This window comes from Piliocolobus tephrosceles, chromosome 2, assembly GCF_002776525.5.
Source record: "Piliocolobus tephrosceles isolate RC106 chromosome 2, ASM277652v3, whole genome shotgun sequence".
Lineage (NCBI taxonomy): Eukaryota > Metazoa > Chordata > Mammalia > Primates > Cercopithecidae > Piliocolobus > Piliocolobus tephrosceles.
This window is the reverse complement of record NC_045435.1, coordinates 73,846,101-73,860,333: the sequence shown is the minus strand read 5'-3', so window position 1 is coordinate 73,860,333 and position 14,233 is coordinate 73,846,101. Positions and strand designations below refer to the sequence as shown.

General features: G+C 38.2%; 1 protein-coding gene across 9 annotated transcripts in view; it reads right to left on the bottom strand.

The window, feature by feature from the left end:
* The window catches only part of CADPS (calcium dependent secretion activator), a 483,558-nt gene that overhangs the window by 131,502 nt on the left and 337,823 nt on the right, over positions 1 to 14,233 (bottom strand). For 7 of the 9 annotated variants that reach the window (XM_023200558.2, XM_023200569.2, XM_023200553.1 and 4 more), the window contains 2 exons: positions 9,300 to 9,436; positions 5,733 to 5,920 (listed from right to left, as the gene is read on the bottom strand). In XM_023200558.2, coding sequence (XP_023056326.1) covers positions 5,733 to 5,920; positions 9,300 to 9,436 — 325 coding nt within the window. Of the gene's footprint in view, positions 1 to 3,529; positions 3,689 to 5,732; positions 5,921 to 9,299; positions 9,437 to 14,233 lie in introns of all 9 variants that reach the window. The other 2 variants (XM_023200563.1, XM_023200583.2) reach the window with 2 other exon arrangements.

The window sequence follows — 14,233 nt, the reverse complement described above, 5'->3', positions numbered from 1 at the left end:
GTGAGAACCACTGTACAAATTGAAAATCAGTGATAGTACCTGTTATGCTTTTAGATACAGGCTAAGTCTTGTGTAAAAGAAACAACAAATCCATGTAACAGAAAAATTCAGCTCATCACCAGGGAGTTTGGTTTAAAACAGGGTTTCTTGACCTTGGCACTATTAACATTTTTGGCTTTGTTTTCAGGAGTCTCTCCTGCACATTATAGGATGTTTAATAATATCCCTAGCCTCTACTTACTAGATGAAAACAGTACCAGATGTGGCAATCAAAAATATCTCCAGATATTGCCAAATGTCCTGTGTATGTGTGTGTGTGTGGGGGGGTTACCCCCAGTAATTCTAAAAAATGCCAAACATGAGGATGGTTCCATATATCCCAGTGTTTGAAATTATGAACAGCAAACATCTTCCTGATTGACCAGATGTGTCTACTCTTGACTGCAATAACTGTGATTCACAGAACATAGTTTTTCATAGAGATGGTGCACAAGCTTCCAGAACAGATGGGAGAAACTTGGTCACTGCCACCTCAGTGGTCATTAATGATTTCCAGCTGCAGCAGGGCAAGGTTCTGCCTCTGTCTGTGGAAGTGCTGAGTTAATAATAAGTAAAAAACATCTTTTTACCTAATCCGAATCTGGTTGTGAGATCTCAGTGAGAATGGGCTCTATTCAGTTAAAGGCAGTTAAAGGGCCATTGCTCTCATGAGTCATGAATTCCCTTTTTTTTTTTTTTTTTGAGATGGAGTCTTGCTCAGTCCCTCAGGCTGGAGTGCAGTGGTGCGATCTCAGCTCACTGCAAGCTCCGCCTCCCGGGTTCATGCCATTCTCCTGCCTCTGCCTCCAAAGTAGCTGGGACTACAGGCACCCGCCACCATGTCCGGCTATTTTTTTTTTTTTTTTTTTTTTTTGTATTTTTAGTAGAGACGGGGTTTCACCATGTTAGCCAGGATGGTCTCGATCTCCTGACCTCGTGATCCACCTGCCTTGGTCTCCCAAAGTGCTGGGATTACAGGCATGAGCCACTGCGCCCGGCCATTAATTCCTTTTAAATCTGGAACAAAGAATAGATAACATCTCCACAACCAAATGCTAGCTAGTCATGCTGGTGAAAGGTTTGGAATGTGGTTTCCCCAATCCCAAAGGCGATTAATTAGTGTTCAAAGGAGACTCTCCCCTTAGGTGGTATAAAACTCCAGATAAACTCTGGTTTTCTCCACAGAGCTAAAATCTCCAGGTAGGCCATGTTAATTCTGGCCATCTTCAGGCTTCTCTTTAATTCAGATGACTGCTGTAGCATCTCACCTGGAAATGTTGAAACAAATATCAAATGGCTGGGTTTGGCATCTCACACCATATATACAAGAGCTAATCTTGGACAGGTGGGAAGGTAGACTGGTTACAAATGCAAGCGCCAAAGTCAGAATCCATGTTTGAATCAGGCTCAGACAGCTATTTGTTATGAGCTTCAGGCAAGTGGCTGAATTTATGTGAGCCTCAAGCCCTCATCTATTGGGTGATGGTAATAATGATACTTATCTCATATGAATGTAATAAGGGTAAAATGAGATAACATATATCAACAGCACTTCACTTAGTGCCTGGAATATAGCAAGTAATTATTAAATGGTAGTGATTATCCTTATTTTAATTAAACTTTATTTATGATTGCTTAAATTGCACCTTTGAAAACACTTTTATTTATGAAACCTGACGATGGACTATTTCATTTGCTATTGTAATCCATAGAAGATAATTTTAGAGGTTAAAGGGATATTTCAGATACTATGATTCGGTCTGCTCATTTTACAGAAATGAGAAAACTGAGGCACAGAAACAGGATCTGATACTCCCAGATTTATGCAGAATAGGCTCTAACATTCAGGTCTTCAGCACATAAGTACAGTCCTGATGTAATGCGAAAGGAAAGAGCTTTGGACTTAGAACATCTAGGTTTGCTACTTAAATTTACAGATATTTGACTTTATCATCATCTGCAAAACGGATATAAAAATAGCTAATCTGAACATTTTACAGCAAATGTCTGAAAGCACTTTGTAAACTGTAGAATGTTACACAACTGCTACTTAACATTATGATATCTTTTTTATTAAAAAAATGCAATGCAAACACAGATTCTGAAACACACACATAAGCCTCAATAGGACCAGTCAAGATCATTTTGGTTAGCTTTTCGTGGCCTAAGAAATAGATCACGTTCAAGCAAGTGTGCCTTCTAACAGTGGCCATTTGTTCTCTGCTCCCCTTGGATGTTGAGCCTTCCAAAAGCAGCACCTTGGACAGCAGCCAGGAAGGCTTCCTCTCTGAAGCCTTGTCATTGTGTCAGACCTGACCTTCAGGCACCTACAACATTCTGCAAGCACTTTCTTCCTAATTGCAAGTTACTGTTGCCTTGCGATCTAACTTTTACAGTGAAACACAAACAAAAACTGCATTTCACCTCTATCCTTAAATATTGTGGTGAAGAAGATGCATGGCCACATGGAATCAGGGTTTTCTTTGACCTTCCCTATTGGACCCGCATATAGTGACTGACAGCCTGCCACATTCTCTAGAAAGCAAAAGTTTGCATTTTCATTTGGCCTGTCAACAAGTGAACTGTATACATTTCAGGACTTAGAAATATTCAGTGAATAAATTTATAATGATGAAGCATACAGCATACACGCTTGAGAATTTTGGGTAGCTTGACAATGCCAGGATCAGAGTCATCAGTTCTAAAACTACAACAAAAAACTTTAAATCGTCAGTGTTAATTTTGGGTGAGGGTATAAAAAGTGAAGAAGGACACAGAATAAAATTGGAAATAATTAGCAAACCTAGTTTAAAAGGGAAAAAAGTTCACCAATTTGCTAATTTATAAACCCACAAAGAAAGGACATAGGAAACAGGACAGGATAAACAAAATTTTTGAACTTAAAAGTGCCTTAAAGATGACCTCAATATATAAGTGATTCTACTGAGAAGCATTGATTTGGTAATAGAATTTATCTTGTGCCATTATTATAAATCATTATTTGAGATAAATTTCTTTTTATGAGATGAATGTAGAACTAATGGGTATTTGCTGAAAATGATAGCACTACTATAAATGCATAGGCCTATCTTATGCCAATCCATTTTTTTTTGCTCCTTAAACATAATTTCAAAATGATAAAGCACGGGTTGCTTATTATGAATGACTTGGTAAGGTACCAGGCCCCTAACTGGATGCCACTAAAAAGGCAATCTGACTTACAATTCTGTTTACATATTGCTCAATTAGTCTTTTCAATATAAACATATTTTAGAAGTTGCTGAACACCTGACTCAAATTTAGTCCCAATACATGGTATTTTTGCCCATTGCTAGAATTTTTTTTTAATTGCACCTTTGAAAATGCTTAAAGAAAGAGAGACTTTAGGAATACTCAAAGCTTGCAAAAGTGGAAGTGATGGCATGGATGGAGGCTTGGGGAAAGGGTAAAGATATCACAAACACAAGCCAATACACACATAACTTCTTACCTTTTCGGCTCTTGATTTGCCTGGGTTTTGGAATCTTTTCTTTTTTTGGATTCCTTTTTGGTATCTTTTTTAGCCTCTGGTTCAGGTGGGGAGGGAGTTTTGCTCCCTTCAGGGTCTGCATTTGGTGACAGCCCACTAAGGTACACATGCATTTGTTGACTTTGGAGAGGGGGTGGTCGCATGAGGCATGCACAGAGTGTGGCCAGCCATAGGAGAATCAAGAGCACGCGCACATGCACAAACAAAAGAAAGAAAAAGAAGGGTGCATGAAAAAGCAGGCGCAAATGCATTCAAACTAAAATAATAAGAAAAAAAGATGCAAACTTGCATAAGGAAAATCAGAACTGAAAAGAAAATAAGATATCCAAAACTGTTTCCATGACAAGATGTATAAACCTAACTGTGAATCAAGTGGCAGTCTTACAATATGAAATCCAGACAATGTGTATCATAATTCATGATGATGTTTACCAGGGAGTTTACAAAAACACTTCATTATTTTATAACACTTTCTTATTCAGTAACATATGTAGAATACAGTGTGACAACCCAGAGAATATAATGCAACTTCTCTCTCTCTCTCTCTCTTTAAAAAATTCAGTCCAAGAGGCTGTAACAGATAGTCATCAAAGTGTACATATTTATAAAAAGCAGAATTATGCACACATACCCCCCAGGTATCAGAGTTTTCATGAGTATCTTTTATGCAAAAAAAAGGTCACGTGCTGGGCTAGCAAACCTTATAACAATGGGAGGTGATGATAACCTTGTTGCCTGTTAAATATTCAAACCTACAATGCTATTGTTATCTAGCTCTAAATGTTGAAGTTGCATTTCATAAAAATACACCAGTGCTAGAAGGAGGAAAAGCACAGAAAAAATCCTACAGAGATTTTAGTTGCATAGCTTGGAAAGATGAAGATGACTGACACAGTTCTGATTTAAAATAAATGTAGTCAATTTTGGATTCTCCCACATGTGGATTTCTCCAGAGCAGCGACTTTTGCATCTGAGGCTGGGTTTCTGAAGCCACCTAGTGTTTCCTGGGTGTGGCTTCACTGGCTGTTGGTTGGGGAGCTTTGGGATAATATAGGCTTGTCTTTATACTAATGCAAGGCTACATACATTGAGATAGTAAACTGGCTGTGGCAGTGTGGAAATTTATTCCATGTCTCCAGAGCCAAATGGCAATGTTCTTAAATTATTTGCTGCTTTGCATTATTCAGAACATGGATCTTTTCCTCCAGCAGCTGGGCAAGGTCTAAAGAAAGAGAGTACTTAGTACAGAGTCAGGAGACTTGAGGTTCTGGGCTTGTATATAAAACCTACAAAATGAGGGGGTTGATTAGACTGTGATCTCAAAAGTTCTTCCAGGCTCTATGGCTAAATTAAAAGTGCTATCATCATCTTTGCCTTCCAGCTTCACCTAGCTTGCTTCAGCTCTGGAAATGTACTTGGCTTCCTCCTTCTGCAGGACATTTGTACATGCTGTTCCTTTTGCCTGGAACCACTCAACTCCTACACATGCTTTAGTTCTCAGCTCCAGCATCACTTCCTCAGGGAGGTCCTCCTTGCCATCTTGCCATTCCATCTGAGTCATGTTTCTTTATTAAATTTTGTCATGGAATTTTATTCCCTTTCCTCAGAGTCAGAGTACCAATCTGAATGTAACTCTGCCCTTGTTTGATGTCTGGCTTTTACTCACCACACATACTAAATGTGTATCAGAGTGACTGACACTAAGGACATAATCATTAAGCAATTATGAAATAAATAACAAAAACAAAGGCAAATATTTATTGTTTTTGCCATGTTTCAGGCACTATATTGAGCCCTTTATGTGTACTTGTTTTCTCTCAACAACCCCAGGGGTATACAATCATCCCATTTTACAGATGAGAAAACCGTGGCACAAAGGGTTTAATTACCAACCAGGTTATTGCTAGTAAATGGAAGAACTATGATTTGAACCTAGATTGGTCTAACTTCCGAGCTTGCCCTAGAAAGCCCTGCTTGCAATTTATTTTAAGTTTCTTGAAAGGAGAAGAAAGTTAGTGCCCTCTGTGTGTGTGTGTGTGTGTGTACGTGTGCACATACTACTGAAGGAATGAGGACAGGTAGATCCTAAAAGCAAGACTAGCCATAAAACATTGCCAGTGCCATTTCTTAAGGATCACCTCTAGACACACGAACACACACTTACCTGTTCCCATGGACATGGGATGCACAGAAGGCAAAGCTGTAGTGAAGAAGGGTGGGGTCGATCATGGCGCCATTTTCTGCCCGTTCAAGCAAGTCTCTGAGGTAGCAGAGATGTCGGTGACACCCTCGGACTCCATTTCGGGCGCAATACTCATCTAGTACAAACACCTGGCCAGGACTGAACCAGCCCTATATAAAGAATAAAGGAGAGACTTTCTTTTAAATACAGGTTGTTTTCTGGAGAGCTGCTAGAGTCGGGAGTGGCTAGAGAAGGGGACTGAAAAATAGCCCGAGCTAACACTCCTTGATTGCCTATTATGTGCCAGCCACTATGCACAGCACATTGTGGTTTAGTCCTCACAATGGACCTACAAGGTACATTCTGTTATCCCTGTTGTAAAGATGGAAAGATTGAGTTCAGGAGGGCATAAAATTTCCTAGTGAGTGATGGAGCTGGATTAGCAGACAGCTTGGTTCCAGAAACAGAGTCTCACCTACTGCTTAAACACTGAACCACACACGTTAAAGGAGTATTGGGGTGGGAATGTGGCAAAGTCATGGTTACTGGTAAGAGGAAATCATAACATTAATGTTCTACATTGATATAGAGCTTTACACTTAACAGAGAACTTTCCATTGAGCCCTATAGCAACTCTGTAAGGTAGACAGAGAAGGTTTATTTTATAGACAAGAAAATGGAAACCCTGGTGGTTAAGTGACTCACAAAGATAATACAAAACAGAGGCAGGACTCAAATCCAGCTCTGTCTTATTCCAAGTCTTCTTGTTTTCTCTACTCTAGAGCATGAAGAAATTTTAGGGTTGGTCTACATACATGCCAGGACTTCATAAATCCTTTCAATTTGGAAGGAGTGTTTTTAAAATTTTTAAATGAAGGTAATAACACAACTCTCCAAAGAGAACAGCATGACTTCGTTTTCAAGTTGTGAATCAGATGTAATTCCACTAAACTGAGAGGAACTTCTTGTGTCTGGTTTAGAGTTTTATTTTCTCTTCTGGTAATTGTTTGTATTCTTATTATTTACTGCTTGCTGTGGGACCAGTCCAAACTCTGCTACGCAAGAGGATGGGAATTCAGATCTCCAATTTCGAGCAGGTTTGGTGGCATGATGGGATGCAAATTGCTAGCCCCATTATGCACTTAAGAAAACAGGTGCTCAGAAAGGCCAAGTGAGTTGCCACTCAAGGTCACCCTTAAGCAGAGCCTGAAATAAAATTGTGTTTTCTGGTTTCAGTGTCTGTTCAAAGCAAGAAATAAACCAATTTAGGTGGTACTTTGTAAGCTGGAAATTTGGGGCTATTTTAAATATAAACTTAATTTTACTTTGAGGGTCTTCTCTGAGTCATCCTTTGAATACTGCTCCATCTTGGGAGAGAAAAGGCAAAAACAGAAAGTGACTAGGGAGCAGGTAGAGGCCACAGAAGTACAGCGAGAGAGGCCTTTGCAACACTCTAATCTTGTATTAGGGATCTGGGAATCTTCAATTGACAACATGCAGCTCAGTGATGCATCCAACGAAAGACGGCATCTTTCCTATTTCAAATTATAAGTTACTGCAGAGGGCGGAGAGTAGTCGAGGCAGTGGGCTGCCCCTATAGGCAACTTCTTTGCCACTCCATCTGCTACCCCAAATGCTAAATCTTAGAAACAACACTGCTGTGAAAGATTAAAATATATTTTCTACGACTCAGATGACACCAAGTCTTTTGTAGATGCCAAAATAGCTGCTTTGAAAAGAGTTGAAGAAATATCAATTAGGAACTCAGTCGAAGACACAGAAAAATTTATGTATCCCTGCTGGTCGGTCTCCAAAACTAACTGAAAAAAAGATTGTAATAATGAGAAAATGGAATATATAGAGGCAGGAGATAAGGTCCTTTTTAATTTCTGTTATTTTCTGAAATTTTGAAATAATGACTAATATATACAGGTATACAAATAGGGAAGGAAGCTATTTTATGCTATTCATAATTAATTTTAGATTCTGGACCATAATTTTAAGCCTATAAGTAACTAATGGAAAGCAAGTTTTAATATTTCATTTCTGGTTTAATTTTTTAAGACAGCATTTATAAATTCTCCTTCACAGTGAATCTCAAAACAAAGAAAATTGTTTTAAAAAATGATAATGTGAAAAAGTCTTGAAAATAATATACCTCAAAAAAATTCCTTAAGGGAATAGTAATTACATATAAAAGGGAATGATTTAAGTTCAGAGGCATATTCTTACAAGTTTCATGAATGCCATTTATAATTACGTGAACAATCACGTAATTGTACAAAACACATTTGAGAAAAATTGCCTTGCAATGCAAGGTAAGCTTTTTACTTTTTTTTTTTTTTTTAAGTCAAAATGATGCATTCCTTTCCAATTTGGCAAAGTTCAGATTCTTTTGATGAAGGAATTCTAAACCTGAGATAATCAATGAATCTTTCATGAGATACAGATTAATAAATTATTCCACATAATTCTGTTTCTGTTTTTAAGACTATTTTATCCACATTTTTTTATATCTTGGCTTTTGGTACAAAAAATAGAGAAATTTAAAAATTAGAAACAAGAAAGAGATTGTCATTTTACATATTAGTGTCAGTAATATGTTAACCTTAGTTATTATGTAGTATAAATATTACATAGACATATATTTCTTAACTTCAGTGTTTAGAATCAGGGATGAGAATTTTCCTCTATATAAAGACATTTCATCATTTTCCCTCATCTTTCTCATCTATAAAGTGGGATTAATAGCATTTACTTTTAAGAAATGAAATAACAATTTATGGCTTGAGAAGAAAGTAAATTGGGTCTTTTTTTAGGCTTTTGAATTTGATAGTTTAAAGCCAAAAATGTATCTTCAGAAATCCAATAAAGATATAATAGCACTCCCTTGAATTTAAATCATTTAAATCATTTAAATCTAGCTTTAAAATAGGATTTCAGGAAATATTGATACTCCTGCTGGATAGATAGCTGAATTTCCAAATAACTAAAGCACCATAAAAAATTCCCTCAAAGGGTGAAAAAATGCTGTGAATATTGTGAAGAAAAAAAAAAAGCCATCCAAACAAACAAACCCAAATCAATTTAGCTTATGAAAAATAAAGTTTATTTACAAATCATTTTAACCTTTAAGAAAATACACAAAGAGAATACATTCATTTAATGAGATAGAATTACCAGATCTGGGATGGGGAGGGAAGGGCATCTTAAACTCTAAGCTACTGAGGCAATTTTTACAAGTTCTCCACAAGCAGGTGCCAAACTCGATTACCCTCTTGGGAATATTTCTCATGTAGCAGCTGAAAAGGGGGAAGCTAAGATAGGGAGGCTGGGGAATTGGATCTGTTTCTACTGATAACTTCCTCCCGCTCAGTCTTGTTTCTTTGGTAAGTAAAACTATCTCAACCCAGGAAATCGGGAACACATTTATAATTGTTAAAGGGATTCTGTAATGGAGAAAAGAGCTTCTGACATAAAGGTAGATAAATATTTAAATGAAAAAAAAATGTTATGTTTAAATTGCTGTAGACCAAAGAATATACTTGCCAGGCAAGAATAGGAATCATTAAGTCTGTGATCCAAAGTAAGGCGTTGTACCATCTCAAAGAGGGAAGCGTGGTCAAAGTTACAGGGGTTGGAAGAGATAAATTCATCCATGCCATGTTTTTGAGCTCTATCTGCGTCTGTTCATTTATACATGTAGAGAGAGACACAATTTAGAGAAACACATCACATTTTCTTTGACATTTCAAATACACAGGAATTCACTAGACATTATGAACGTTAGCTGTTTCCCCGTTGCCTCCCACCAACATCCCCAAGATATTCTTTTTACCTCCCATTGTCAACTTGCATCACTTACTGGTGAGTTTATTGCATTTAGGCAAAAATATATTGGCATCAACATGTTTATCAAATGATCACATTTCCAGTGCATTCATGTTGTTCTTTAAAAACTAAGCACAAGACCGTAACTTCGCCTGCATTTCACCAAACACTGAAAGCAGATCGGATCTTTGCTTAAGATAGCCTATTTAGCTTTGTTGGTTTTCAATAGATTCTGCCATTCCAGTGGTTATGTCTACAGCAATTTCTCTGCAATTATTGGGATTATCTGAAAAAAGGGTTATGCTGATTTTCAGCAAAGTGACAATATTTATATCCTCTTCTTCCAAATCCGCGTTGCCAATTTGGTTTCATAAAAGGTTTGAGTCCCCACCCTCCAAAATTAAAAATAAAAAAAAAGATTTTCATTGAAACCTGGAGATTAAGTTAAATGGGAATTTAGTTTGTGATAATCAAGGACATTGCCTTATAGTATGCTTACTCAGTTAGCCAAGCTTAGGAAAGAGACAAACAAATTTACTCAGCAAGGGCTATGATCTGCCATTTATTGTGAATTAATAATCTCAATGTATTCACACTTTTCCTTACGGGGTGAAGGCTGTAGGCAAAACCTCCTAAGGGCTAACTAATTAATCTCAACACGTGTAACTAAAATACACTACACTCAACTGGCAAAATAACTCAGAGAATTCAACTCGTGTGTGACCAGGCAAATCCTAAAGAGGTAGAAATGAAGGTGCTCTCCATTAAAGAAATTGGCTCACACCACCTCATCTTTACTGACTCTTCTGATATGCAGACTATGGAGAAAAAAGAATCTTATATGAAATCGAGCGAAAGATTTTATTCATCCTTTTGTAGGAAACATTCTACTGGAATACGGGGACCTGCCAGGAACTAGTGATGCTGTCAGGACACGGGAAAAACCGATTTCTGACTTGGGAGTAGTTTGGATAATATTTTCATATGTGGCCTCAGTCCCAAGCAGCTTTTTTTTTTTTTTTTCCCTCTCCCATGCTTGGGGTATGGCTGTAAGCTTGGGTTATGGTTAGCAGTGTGACTTTCAGATGATGATTTCTCCTATTATTATTGATATTGTATTAATAAACCACTCAAACCTAAATGCATGGTATTGTCAGATTTATACCTCCTTATTGTTTGAATTTTTTTTAAAAAAATGTTGCTGTTTTTCATAGAAGCAGCAAGTGGTCCGTGTTTGAACGAGATGTGTCGTTTATGCCCAAGACTCACAGAAGCAACGGTTTCCAGAAGGCAAGTTGAAGAATGTGTATTTTAACAGCCAAATCGCTCCATTAGAATAATAAAACACAGCTTTTGGAAAGGATGTCAAATGCGCAGAAATTATATTAGAGAATCGGAGAGAATCCTCCTTGCTGCATTAACTGCCTTAGATTTATCCTCAGGAAAGTGCTTTCAACTTGAGGTTGGCTGCTTCATCTAGGAGGCTTCTTTCAGTTCGGTTGTTTGGTCTCCAAACTACATTTCTTCTTTACTTAGGATGACCAGGAAGTTGTTGCTCCCGGGAAAGCTAGCTGCTTCTAGGGCATGTGTGTGACTCCTCTGGCCCAAGGCAAGTATCTTAAACCTGCTCCAACTGTAGTCTCCCCTGGCATAATGACACTCCTGCAATCCAGGTGACATTTTTCTATCCCCTTTGATAGACTCTGCCCTGTCACCTCCAACCTGTCAGTCCCAAATCAATTTAACTCAGGAAAAACTAAGCGTGGGGTACGCACGAATTGCTCATGCTGTTTCATCCTCATAAAAAGCCTCATCCATCCCTCGCCTCCCAATTTTAACAGATAGATCAGGCATTTTGGCTAGCAGCAGCTTCTTGCTCTCCGATTTCTCAGAAAAGGCTGCAAGCTGACAAACCGGCCGGGGCCTTACTCTGCCAGTTTGGCTTGGCTATTTTATTGCCTTCAATTATGATGGTACAACTGGTCATTTAGCTTAGAGAGAAGGGGGCTCTTTTGTAGCTGTTAAAAAAATATGGCACATGTTTCAAGTCTCTTACTCTGTTTGTTTGTTGAAACTCTTGAAAACTTTGCTGATGACCTATTTCGCTTTGCTGGCCACTCAGGAAATGGATCTGAAAAGGCGACTTGGCTCCTCTATGGAGACCTGGATTCAGACCCACTCCCCACCCCCCCAGTCCATCACAATGGCTCAATGAATGCGGCTTTGTGGTGCTAATTCTAGGCTAAGAGTAAGTCTAACTAACAATTTCGTTTTTTACTAACATTTTAAAGCAAGCTTACAGAAAAGCCTAAAATCAGTCTGCTTTCGTTTTCAAAAAAGTAACCTTGTCAAAATAAAACTTCATTTTCCCTTCTTCCTTTCTCTCCTCTTTCTCCCCATCCACTTGTAGCATGAGCCTAGGACTGGATTTCAGAGGTCTGGATTTTAATTTGAGCTCTGTTTTTAAATAACTGTAGGATGCTGGCTGCATTGTTTATCTCTCTGAGCATCAGTTTCCTTGTGTGTAAAAGGAGCTGAATTTTCAGTTCCCTTCCTGCCGACATAGGCTGTAACTTAATGATCCTTAGATCCCTTGCGCACTATGTGTGGAATGGAGCTTAATGCAGTGGGAATTTCCAGCAAGTAAAGCGAGCAGCCTCTGGATTTTACTTTCCCCAAATTATCATTTACTCAAAATTGGGCTCATTATTCTAATGGTTCCAACAACTCAAGAGCGCTTACCAGGGTGGCTGGCTCCCACAAAATCTTTGAGTTTCATTGAGTTTATTATATTTACTGAACTTATTATGTTATAAAAAAAAAAAAAAAAAAAAAAAAAGGAGGAGGAGTAAGCCGGGAGGGCTGTTTCAAGGTGCTAATGAAAAAAATCTCATGTTTAAGCTCATCCAAGCAAGGGTTTTGGTATTTTTTGTTTTTGCCACATTTCCAGCCCTAGAACAGTACCTGGCACATAGTAGGCACTAAGAACATATTTGTTAAAATCAGAGTTTATCTTATCAGAATAAATACAGAAATTCACTCTATTAACAAATATTTTTCTTTCTTGATTTTATGGAATATTTATATACTACATTGATTGGAAACAGCTTATTTAATGGGAGCTAGCATAGCAAGTGGTTAAGTGGCTGGGCATAGGCAGGTCACAAAGATTAGATTTGAGACTAGCTCTGCCACCACTAGGTATGTGATATGAGGCAGGTTGCTTAATGCCTCTGGGCCTCCTTGGCCTCATTTGTAAATTGAAGGTAAAATTCAAGTCTACCCTCAGAGGACTATTGAGAGGATCTGAAGAGAAGCACCTGGAAAGTACCTAGGGCCCTGGCATATATTAAGTGTTCGATAAACATTAGCAAGAAGTAAACAAGCAGGATCTTCAGTGTTTGAAAAGCCAGTTTGTTTCAAGTTGTTAGTGAGCCCAAGGATGTCTCTGCATTTATAGCTAATGTTCTATTCCTTCTTTGCTTCTTAAACCTTACCATTTCTAGGAAGCTGGGAGTCCTTCCCTATCTCCCTGCTTTATGTTTCTTTTCTGTCCCTGTATAACCAATTCCTACATACTGTCTCTGTGTTTTCACTGGGTTATTTTCCAATTTCTCTGTGGTCAAGACACATACCTAAAATTGAATCCCTTGGTAGATAACATGTTCCATGAGGGCAAGTTTCTAATCTGTTATTTCCCCTGCCAGCTCTTAGAAGAGCCAGGTCCTCAGGAGGGGTTATTAACTGACTTACTCTGACACCTTCATCCCAGGAAACTTCTCATTGACTTTATTAAGGAGTCACACACATGGGGATTCAGATGGTATCTTGCAAATCCAAAAGTAGGAACATGTGCTCTTAGGGGAAAAAAATCTTATAGAAGGAAACAGAATTCTAGGTGCAGGTGTCTTTGGATACCATTCAGATTGTCTGCCTGTGTCTCCATACATGTCTAGGACCATATGCATTACATATGTTGTCTATTTTAAAATAAAACACTGCAGTGGTCCAGCTGTTCCAAATTCTGTTTCAAAGAACTTGTGGGCGCTTCCCAAGCAACACCATACAGTCATTCTTGCACTGTCCCGGTCTGTTCTTCCACAGTGTCAAACATAAAAAAAAAAATGCTCTTGCAACTCCATTTTTCCCTGTACAAACAGTTGGAATTGGTTGATTAAAGCAAAAGAAAACTCCAATGTTGACATTAGCAGAGGGAAAACAGCCCAGAGCAAGAAGTATGAAAGAGTCAATTCCTGAATTCAGGACATTCTGGGATCACTTCCTTTGCCAATATTTGGCATGTGTCAAGAGAATAAAAATGAATGTGAACATCAGGTTAAGCAAAAAGGAATTAGGAGGGTAAAGTGGCTGCTTAAAACCCCAGTGATGTTTGGATGATCTCTTGCTTTGGGAGATGCATCCTAATGCTCTTTTTCATTAGCTGTATTTTTCTAGAAATCAAAGATTGACATTTTAAGAACCAATTTCAATCATCTTTACCTTTGTCAGACCTAGCCTTAGGAAGTAGTTCCTACGTCCTGCTTGGTCTTCAAGGGCTCCAGATGTACTGATGTACTGAGAGTGAGCTATGTGATTTTATAGGCTCTGCAGCTAGGGCATAATTCAACACACCTTGCAAACATTGCTACCTA